Source organism: Tupaia chinensis, unplaced genomic scaffold, assembly GCF_000334495.1.
Source record: "Tupaia chinensis unplaced genomic scaffold, TupChi_1.0 Scaffold000424_1, whole genome shotgun sequence".
In the NCBI taxonomy this organism is placed as follows: domain Eukaryota; kingdom Metazoa; phylum Chordata; class Mammalia; order Scandentia; family Tupaiidae; genus Tupaia; species Tupaia belangeri.
In genome coordinates this window covers 1,685,562-1,696,231 of record NW_006159929.1, presented here as the reverse complement: position 1 = coordinate 1,696,231, position 10,670 = coordinate 1,685,562, and the positions used below count along the sequence as shown (strand labels likewise).

General features: G+C 48.6%; 1 protein-coding gene across 1 annotated transcript in view; it reads left to right on the top strand.

Moving 5' to 3' along the window:
- Positions 1–10,670, top strand: part of DLG5 (discs large MAGUK scaffold protein 5) — a gene marked incomplete at its 5' end in the record, with an annotated part of 144,348 nt that overhangs the window by 76,694 nt on the left and 56,984 nt on the right. The window contains 3 exon segments of the mRNA XM_014590273.1: positions 235–397; positions 2,877–3,020; positions 3,751–3,934. Of these exon segments, the coding sequence (XP_014445759.1) occupies positions 235–397; positions 2,877–3,020; positions 3,751–3,934 (491 nt within the window).

Genomic DNA, 10,670 nt, shown 5'->3' with positions numbered 1-10,670 from the left:
GAGTGGGTGTCTTCGGGGTCCTCAACCAGCAGTGAGCTAGTCAGGTAGGTGAATGCCTGAGTGCTGGAGCCATACGGCCTAGGCTCAGGGATCTGTTCCACCTCAGTGTTCTCACCCATGAAAGGGGGATGTGCAAGGAGCCCATCAGGTTGTTATGAGTAGCCAAGCCAGCTGAGAGCTCAAAACAGTGCCTGGCCATCTGAACGCAAGTTTACTCTCGTTGCCCTTCCACAGGCACCACTGGGAAGGCTCCATCCCCACCACCCCTCCTCACTGACCGCCAAGTGAACGAGAAGGTGGAGAACCTCTCCATTCAGCTGCGGCTGATGACCCGGGAGAGGAATGAGCTGCGCAAGCGCCTGGCCTTCGCGACACACGGGACGGCCTTCGACAAAAGGTGATAATGTTGCCCAGCTGCCCTGCCTCAGTCCATTGGGCAGGGATGACTGTCTTGGCGCCAGGGCCATTACCCCTAGGCACTCACCCTTAGCTCCTGGGGCCCCAGCCTGTACTGTTCAAGTGTCCCGTTGACCCCACCTCCTGCCCAGAAATGGACATGAGACAGTACCCGCCGGTGTTGGGGGGTCGGCACAGGCGTGTTCTGCTTCCTCCAAATCTGAATTGGAGCCTATGTCCTGAACTTCACAACTCAGGGATTGAGAGGGTGTGTGTGTGTGTGTGTGTGTGTGTGTGTGTGTGTGTGTGTATTCCTATCATGCATTTGTAGAGGCCCTTGACAGTGGCGTGCTGTGCTTGTCGGAGAGGTAGACTGTAAAAGAAAAGCTTGGGGCCGGCTTCGCAGGCATTTCTCCCGCCTTACAGGTGACTGGTGGGTGAGTGGAGAGCAGCAGCAGGAGGGGGCGGGTCCTACTTTGGTGCCTCCTCTCTGGTTGGTCAGATGGCCTTGAGCTCTTCACTACCCCTCTCTGGGCCTCCACCTTCCAGGCCTGAGACAGCACACTTCCTCTTTATCCCCTGTGCCATGGTGTGAAGCCCCCGCCCTGGTAGAGATAGGCATCACATTGCCCAGCCCTCGACAGGGTGTGTGTGTGTGTGTGTGTGTGTGTGTGTGTCTGTCCTCCACTGCCTCCTAGAAAAGCCCTGCCTGCCTTGTTGAGGGGGAATTTATATGGCTTATAAACTTTTTTTTTTTTTTTTTTTTTTTTTTTTTTTTTTTTTTTGGGAACTTGCGCGACAAACAAAAAAAAGAGAGACAGAAAGCGAGAAATCACCCCCCTTCCCCCCCCCCGGGAGGATGGCCACACCGCAATCCCTTCTCCATTCTCCTCTTGGAATCTTGGGCACACACGCACACGCACCTGGTGTGAGTTTAAGCCACCGGGTCCAGGACTCAAACTGTGATCGACTACATGGGAGTCCAGCAACATAGCCATTACACTCACTGCTGGTCCCCGGTTTATAAACATATTAGTTCCCCCACCACCATATATATGTTTTAGCAAGGTTATACCACCTGGTATTTCTCTTGTTTTGAAGAAAATCTTTGCTTCTTTTGTTAAGATTTAGAGGTTGATGCTCTAAATGAGATGGGGCAGAGGGTGACTCTTTATCTGTCTGCATGATCCAAGAGGACTCCCTGGAGAAAGAGGAGGGACACAGACAGTTTATCCTTCAGCTTCCACGCTAGTAGAAGCTTGGAGGGGAGGGGATTTAACCTCGTGCTTTAGGAGCATCAGAGGCCTGTTCCTCCGCAGTGACATCATTGCTGCCTGGCCCAGTCCTTGAGGTTGCGTTTATGAGGATGGGTCTCTCAAAGACAAGGCCAGTGAAAACACAGTGGTGCTAGCACGGGAGTCAGCAGACTTCAGCCCAAGTGCCTAATGTGGCTGGCTGCCTATCTTATAAATAAAGTTTTATTGGAAGATAGCCATGCTTGTTCATTTGCACATCTCCTACGGCTGCTTTCATACGATTAATACAAAGGCAGAGTTGAATGGCTGCACCAGAGACTGTATGGCCCACAGAGCCCAAGAACTTACTATTAGCGCTCCAGAAAAAGTTTGCTAACTCCTGTTCCAGAGATGGGGTTCTCAAACGTGAGTATACACTAAAGTCACCCAGAGAGCTTGTTCAGTATGGATCATCAGTTACCCTTCCCCCTCTTTAGAGTGTCCTGATTCAGGAGATCTGGGATTGGGCTCTACGTTTCTGACAAGTTCCCAGGTGATACCAATGCTGCAGGTCCAGGAACCCCACTGTGAGAATCTCTCCTCATGGCCAGCGTCCTCAGCCTTGACTATACATTGGAATCACTCAGGGTTTTAAATTAAAAAAAACCCCTGGGCCAGCAGGTGGCATGGAGGTTGAGGTAGCTGGATCCCACATGGCCATATGCAGTTTGAGTCCTAGATCTGGTAGCTTGAGAGACACACGGGACATGTGCTTGCGTGCCCAAACTTCCGAGAGGAGACTGGAGTAGAGGGAACTGTGGCATGGCCACCCTCTTGGGGATAATTTCTCACTTTTTCTCTCACTCTCCCTTTCTCTCTAGTGAGCACATGTGTTCTATAGTAAAACTTAAACAACAAACAAACGAACAAATCCCAGACATGCTTATGTAATTGTTCTATGCATTGGTATTTTAATGTATATCCAGGATTGAGAGTGCCTATGGAAAAAGACACCTTCTTCTCAGCTCTCTGGGCCCAGGCAGGGAGCTCAGGCAGCCAAGGCTCCCCTTCTGTACTGGGGATTCTGGTTGATCTCTGAGTTTGACAACACCCAGGTACTTGCGCTGCACGGGATTCCTGGTCGGGATTTGAGCACCGCTGGGTTCAGATAATCCCAGACAGAGCTCCTTGGTCAGTGTGAGGGCTGAAGCCTGTGTTCATGGGGCTGTTTGCTCTTTGGGCCAGGCCCTACCACAGGCTGAATCCCGACTATGAGAGGCTGAAGATCCAGTGTGTGCGAGCCATGTCAGACCTGCAGAGCCTGCAGAACCAGCACACCAACGCCTTGAAGAGGTGCGAGGAGGTGGCCAAGGAGACTGACTTCTACCAGTGAGTGCAGCCTGCTTGTCAAAGGCTCCTGTCCCCATGGAGTGGCTGCTGTGTGCCCTTCCTCATGCCTGGACTTGGGCCAGGGTTCTGGTTCTGGCTCTTCTGTGCCGCTGAGCAAGCAGTCTGCCTTTTGCAAAAGGATTTGCGCCTTTGGGCCTTAGTTTTCTTAACTGTAAAACGAGGTTCTTAATCCTTCACATCATCTTATTGGCAACTTCAGGAGCCCATAGATAAGGAAGTGATTGAGAATGTAGGGCAGGATGTCAGGCAGATCATGGGCCTCTGGGTCTCAGTCCAGGGACTTAATGCAGCTTGTTTCTGTGGGATAGGTTGATGGGGCATGCTCTCCTTTGGTCTCCTGGTGCCCCTGTGGAGGTATTTGCTTGTCCACCTGCTGACCTTTGCCCAGGCCCTACTACTTGCAGTTGCCAGGTCTGTACCAGATAGGGGCCTGGTATAGACCCCTTTTTTCCTGGGAGATATATGTGCCCTAGTTGGTGTTCGGTTTGTAAAAGGTAGTAGTTCGCGTTTTTCTGGAATTTGGCTGCTGCTGATTTTGGCCTGCCTCTGTGTGCTGCATACCTGACTGCTGTTGGCTCGCAGCTGGCATGTTTAATGGGAGAGCTGGGACCCGGAGGGGCAGACGATGCCTTGAGGTAGGGGTAGGTCTGCTGGAGGCTGGCTGAGGCTCACCATGTGTGTACGTGTGTGTATGTGTGTGGGGTTTCAGCACACTTCACAGCCGGCTCCTGAGTGACCAGACCCAGCTAAAGGATGATTTGGACATGCTGAGGCGGGAGAATGGGCAGCTGCTACGGGAGCGGAACCTGCTGCAGCAGTCATGGGAGGACATGAAGCGGCTCCACGAGGAGGACCAGAAGGAGATTAGTGACCTTCGGGCCCAACAGCAGCAGGTAGGCCAGGCGACTGGGGGTGGACCATGGTCACCATCCACTCACCCATTTATTCTTCTATTTGTTCCTGTGATCATTTAGCAAGCATTTCTGCAACGCTGGCCTTGTGCAAGACACTGGTATATCTAAGCACTCAGCCCCGACTGGGGATGGACCATGGTCACCACCCACTCACCCATTTATTCTTCTATTTGTTTGTTCCTATGATCATTTAGCAAGCATTTCTGCAACGCTGGCCTTGTGCAAGACACTGGTATATCTAAGCACTCAGCCCTTACCTTGTAAGCTGCAGTCCAATGAGGGAGATCAGTATTAAGTGATCACCAGTGCCAGGTAACATTTTGAGTGATGCCAGGGCCACCAAGGAGGAGATACTCTGGGGTTTGCTATGTGGTGTGTCATAAAAGGATCTGACGGTCTGAGTTTGAGGGGACTAGCCTGCTTCCTTCGTGTAGGTCTTGTGCTATTACAGATAGCGGAAGCTTGGAAGCAGGAAAGCCCTGTGCATCCATGAGATGGAGCAGTCGTCATCATTATCTGTTTGGGTGGGAGCAGGGCCTGTTGCTCCTGGTATGCTTTGTGTTCCAAACTGGTTTCTTGGCTTTGTTCCTGGTTCACACTGACAGAGGCATGAATAGCAGGCTCGTCACAGCCAGTCTGCTATGAATGACACAGAAAGTTCTGCCCCTCTTGAAACTTATAGTCTGGGCTGGTTGAGACTGCCTAGGGGTATGGAAAGGACTAAGGATGCATTTTGGGCCTGTAGGTGGCTGGATGTTTAGAATTAGAAGGCTTTCCCAAGAAGAAGCAGAATACCCTCCAGCACAGCTGCAGCTCTAAGCTGAAAACTAACAAGCCCATCAGCAGTCAGTTAGATCCCTAACCTAAAGCAGAGCTCTTGAGGCTTACTTTTAAAACAAAGCTGGTGATGTAATAACCTGGACTCATCTGTTAATTTAGCATAACCTTACCTTCATTACTTTTTGACTTATAGTTTAAATTTTTTAAATTGTGAGACTATTGGGTTGTCGAGGAAGTCATGGCTCATTTTTGCATAGAAAAACACAGCATGACTTTCCTGACAACCTAATACCATAAACTTATCAAAAATTTGTGAGTACAGCACAAAGGTTCCCCCCACACACCCGTGTCATTCAAGAGTAAGTTATCCGGGGACCAGCAGATGGCGTCACTGGATTCCCACATAGTCGACTGTGGTTTGAGTCTCGGACCCGGTGGCTTCAACTCATGCTGGGTGTGTGTGCGTGCGTGCCCAAGATCCTGAGAGGAGAATGAAGGAGAAGGGATTGCGGTGTGGCCATACCTCTCTGGGGGTGTGTTTTCTCACTTTCTGTCTCACTATCTCTCTCTGTCATTCCGGCAAGCATAGGTACCCTATACAAAAACCTTTCTCCACCCCCACCCCCACCCCCCAAAAAAAGAAAAGAAGTTGCCCTGTCACTCCCAAATACAGTAATGTGTATTTCTTACAAGGATAGCCTCCTATACAGCAGAAACACAAATGTAAACATTAAGAACTTAATGTTGGAACCATCTAATTGTCAGACTCCAGTGAGTTTTGCCAGTCTCAAGATTGTCTATTTTTTTTTTTTTTTTGCCAGAGAGTATGTATACTCACCAGAGAGAAGGAGAGAGAAAGCACTCCTCTTGGGGTTTGGTCATGCTGCAATCTTTTCTCCATTTCTTCCTTCATTAGGGATTCTGCATGTGCATGCACACACGCCCAGTGTGTTTTCCAAACCACTATGTGTGAACTTGAACCATGGGGTTGGCCACGTGGGATCCAGCTGCCTTAATCACCAGGCCACAGACCAGCCTGAGAGTAACCTGTTTTGTGTTCTGTTTTGTTTTGTCTGCCAGGCTGTCCATGTGTCTGTCCGTTACTCTGCAGACTTGTGGTTTCCTATTTTATTCAGCAGGTTATAATCCATTAGGGCCAGCAGGAGCCCCTTCAGACTTGCCTCTGTCATTTTGACATGTCACCCTTATTATTGAGCTCTTCCTTGCACAAACACAAGAAGATACTTCAGGCGCACTGTACAGTTCCCCTGCCCTAGCCTCTGCAAATCGGCTGTTGCTCTGCGGCACCCTCAATCCTCTTCATGGAGAATGATATTGGGACCAGGGTCTGAGTGCTGAGTGTGCTCGTAACTATCGAGTGTTGGGTGTCACTGCTCTCAGGCCCTCTCAGTAGACAGAAGTAGGGAATATCTGATGTACACACACACACACACACACTTGGTGTACGACCTGAATTTCTGTGCCTAGATATGTATTTTGAAACCCATGAGTTCACACTCACAGTTCCAATTCTTATCACAAAGTACAGATTCATTCTAGTTTTCTCCCTTTTAAAAACAACTTTGAGAAACCTGGTTCCTATCATCTATAATCTGTTTTCTCGTTTCACCAGTTTCCCATGTCTAACCTCTTGTGCCCTCCACAGTCTTCTTCCCCTGCCACCCTCTCTAGGCCCTCACATCCCAGGCTGTCCCTTTTCCTCCATACGACCTCTCCTCATCCTCATCCCAAACAGGCGTTGATAACCCCTCGAGGGGCACCACTCCCCCCACAGTATCACCTCCAGTCTTGCTTTGCCTCACCCAATAGCTTTAAGGTGAAATTATTGAGAAAGAGGAATTGCAGGGCTGTCTTTACATTTTTATACTATTGGGTTTTTTAAATTGCAAAATTAATATACACTTTATAACAAATAACTAAAGAATCAAAATAATGCAGAAGGCCCGACTACTTCGGTGAAGTAGTAATACACAACTCGGCATGGCCAGAAGCCTGTGACTGACTCTGGACTTGAATCCTAGAGTTGGTCCTGGAAACACTCTGGATACTTGCACAGGACCCAGGATCCTGTGGAGCTAGAGGGCTGAGGAACAAGGATTGCTACATGATGAGACCCCGTAAAGGATACGTCTCCTTGTCCCCCTCCCCCTGCTCTGCATATATATATATATATATATATTTTTTTTTTTGTAAGATTTTTGCTATAGGGGGCATGTGCTGTCTGAGAGACACAGATAGAGGGAAAGTGAGAAATAATCCCCTAGAGGGGAACAGCCACTCCACAATCCATTCTCCATTCTCTCAGGATTTTGGGCACATACACAAACCCAATGTGATTTATAAGCCACCAGGTTTGGGACTTAAACTGTGGAGCTGGTCATGTGGGATCCAGCACCTTACTCAAACCATAGTCAGCCATGTTTTATAACCACCTTGCCACCGGCTGGCCCCCATGTGTTCTTGATATTTGAAAAAAACACAAAAATTTAAAAATAAAAACATTTCTTTAGTCTCACTCCATAGAAGTATTTAACTACCAAAAGTGAAAAGTTTTATTTCATGTAATGAAGCCATAGATTAGATTCTGTTGCTATGTTGCTAACTTGTTTTGTTTTGTTTTGTTTTTTTGTTAAATATCATGTTCATCGTTCTATTTTAGTACAAATTCCACTTCATTGTTTTTAACTGCTGCAGAGTATTGAGTTACATAGAAGCACTGTAATTGATTTAACCAGTCTCCCATTGCCTGACCTGCATTTTCCCATTATGAACTATATGGTATTGAAAAGCCTCCTTCCATTGTTAATTTTCTTTGTCTGATGCTGAAGCCTTGCTGATATTCAGTACCCAGGGCAAGCTCCTTGAGGTCCTTCAGAGGCACAGCCTTTGTGCTATGGGAAGTCTTTATGAGCCCTCTGATTAGGGGAACGGGTCGTATGAGTCAGACTTAGCTGCTGTGGGGCCAGAGGTTGGCGTTTGCTTGTAAGTCTTGGTGGAATCCTGGTCATTGAAAAGGTTTTGGGAAGGGCGATCAGTGCAGGGCCACAGGAGTCCAGCTGGGCAGAGAGCCCTGCAGCATAGCAGGGAGACTCCTCACCTGCTGTGTGACCTCAGAGAAGCTGCCGCACCACGCTCTGCTTTCCTCTGCCCATCGCTCAGAGGTCCTGGGCGATGGGGGAGCATCTCACAGACATTGCTGTGAGGATGACATGAGGTAGATCCCACAGAGAATGCGAGACAGGCTCTGGTTCGTGCCACCTTGAATGCATTGCATTCCCCTTGCAGGGACCCTTTAACTCCATGTCCCCAGAACTTCCTAGAGCAAATGAATTTAAAGACTGTGAGTTTTCTATTTTTTTTTTAAAGTGGCAAAATCATTTGTTTACCTTGAAAGAAATCCTTTAGGAGAGTCCAGTCAGTGTGTAAAGCAGGTAAGGAGGGGCTGCGGTGGTGAGTCAAGGCACCAGGAAGTACCCAGGGCCGGCAGAGGTTCATGCCCCTGTCTTCCCGGGCTGTGAATCATGACTGCCCGGCCTGGGAGGTGGGCATCCCCCACCCCCAGCATTCATAGCCTGCCTCCCTTGCTTATTGGCCTGCTGACACTTTTTTCACTCTGGTCTAGACTCCGCTCAGTCAGCCTTTGCCTTTGGGTTTAGCTTGGATTTTATTCTTCTCTGGAGAGTCATAATCGCAGATGTGTGCAGAGTGGGGCTCAGTGTAGCAGAGTTAGTCTCAGCGTCGTTGTGGACGCTTCGTGATACTGTGTGTGAAGCACGGGCATGGTTACTGCTGTTCCTTCTGTCAAATACAGATTAAAATGTGCCACATCGAGGATGTGGAGAAATTGGAATTCTTATCCATCGCTGGTGGGAATGTAAAATGGTATAGCCACTGTGAAAGACAACCTAGCAATTTCTCAAAAATTTCAGCAGTGGAACTCCTAGGTCTCTACCCAAGGTATGTGTTGTGCGGCAGAGATTTGAGTGTTTATGGCAGCCTTATTTGTAGCGGCCAAAAAGTGGAAACAACCCTCTTGTCCACTGGCTGAAAAATGGAGGAATAAAATGTGATCTATTCTTACCATGCAATATCATTCAGCTGAAAAAGGAATGACGTGCGGGTGCAGGCCGTGGTGTAGACGAGCTTCAGAAACCTGAGAGCAAATGAATGTGTGAAGCACGGGCATGGTTACTGCTGTTCCTTCTGTCAAATACAGATTAAAATGTGCCACATCGAGGATGTGGAGAAATTGGAATTCTTATCCATCGCTGGTGGGAATGTAAAATGGTATAGCCACTGTGAAAGACAACCTAGCAATTTCTCAAAAATTTCAGCAGTGGAACTCCTAGGTCTCTACCCAAGGTATGTGTTGTGCGGCAGAGATTTGAGTGTTTATGGCAGCCTTATTTGTAGCGGCCAAAAAGTGGAAACAACCCTCTTGTCCACTGGCTGAAAAATGGAGGAATAAAATGTGATCTATTCTTACCATGCAATATCATTCAGCTGAAAAAGGAATGACGTGCGGGTGCAGGCCGTGGTGTAGACGAGCTTCAGAAACCTGAGAGCAAATGAAAGAAGACAGTCCAGGGTACCACTTACTACGATTCCAGAAATCTGAAACGTCCACCACAGGGAAATCCATGGAGACAGACGGTCCATTGATGATTGTCTTGAGCTAGGGGCAGGGGGGACAGGGAGTGACTGCCGATAGGTTTCTTTTTAGGGTAATGAAGTGTTCTGGACTTGAGAAGGGTAGTGACTGCACACCTGTGGATTCATAACCTTGTGAAGATGCCAAAGCTCACTGTGTTGCACACTTTAAAAGGGTGAATTATGTGGTATATAAATTATAACTCAAAAGAAAAAAAAAAGACTGATGTTTTCACCATCTCATAAAAAATATTCTGTCCTTCTGAGGCATCCAGTTTCTTTGCCTCCCAACCTCTGACCTCCTTGACTTGCGCAGCCTTTACAGATGTTCAGACCGAGGCTGTCTCGTCCCATTTCTTTCCCATCTCCCTTTCCCGTTCGCCCCACCCGTCATCCCGTTCCGTTCTCTCCTTTTTCCTACAGCCATGGCTCTTGGTGGTGGGGGGTTACATGGTGGGGGTTAATCTTGGTCATTGAGATTCCCAGGTCAGTTCAGCTGGGCCGTTGTCCCTTAGCAATTGCCACCTTTCGACCCCCCCAGGAGAAGAGACCCTGCTGCTGCAAGGGTGGAGGCTGGGGGCATCTGTTCTTCCTGAGCTGCCAGGCCACCTGTTCTTCCCTGCCCCAGCCTTGTCACCTTTACCAAGGTAGGGTAGGTTCCCAGCTGTGCCAGTGGGTAGGCCAGTAGCAGAGGAAATAGAGGAGTGTTAGGATAGCCATAGGCCTGCTCCCCCCCCACTCCCTACCCCCTACCTCCCCCCACCCTGACCTGAGGGCAAAGGTTGATCTAGCTGGACAAGGCCTGTTTTGTTGCCTGGTTCCTCCCACGCCTTGTAAACTTGAAGAGGCCCTTTAGGGTAAATGGTGCTGTTTGACTTGCATGTTTGCTTGAAGGATTTGTGGGGCTTCCTGGCCCTTGCATGATTTATCTCAGAGGAAATGAGACAGCCCTGGGTGGGAGAGGGCACTCTGGGCCTAACCTCAGGCCCTCTCCCACTTGAGTGCTGTGAACAGGTGCCTCATTCTGTGTGAGTCAGAGGGCTGCAGCCTGGCAGCACCACCTCTGGGTACATCAGCCAGAATGCTCCTCTTGGATCCCTTTGGGCCACATCAGGACTGCCCAGGAGATTCTGAGCAAAGATCTACAAGTCTTGGTTGGGAAGCGAAGTGGAGGATGTTTTTACAGACTTTTTTATTTTTATTTTATTTTTTTAACTGAAGTATTTTCTAGTTCAAAAAGAAAAAAAAAAAAAATTTTGTAAGT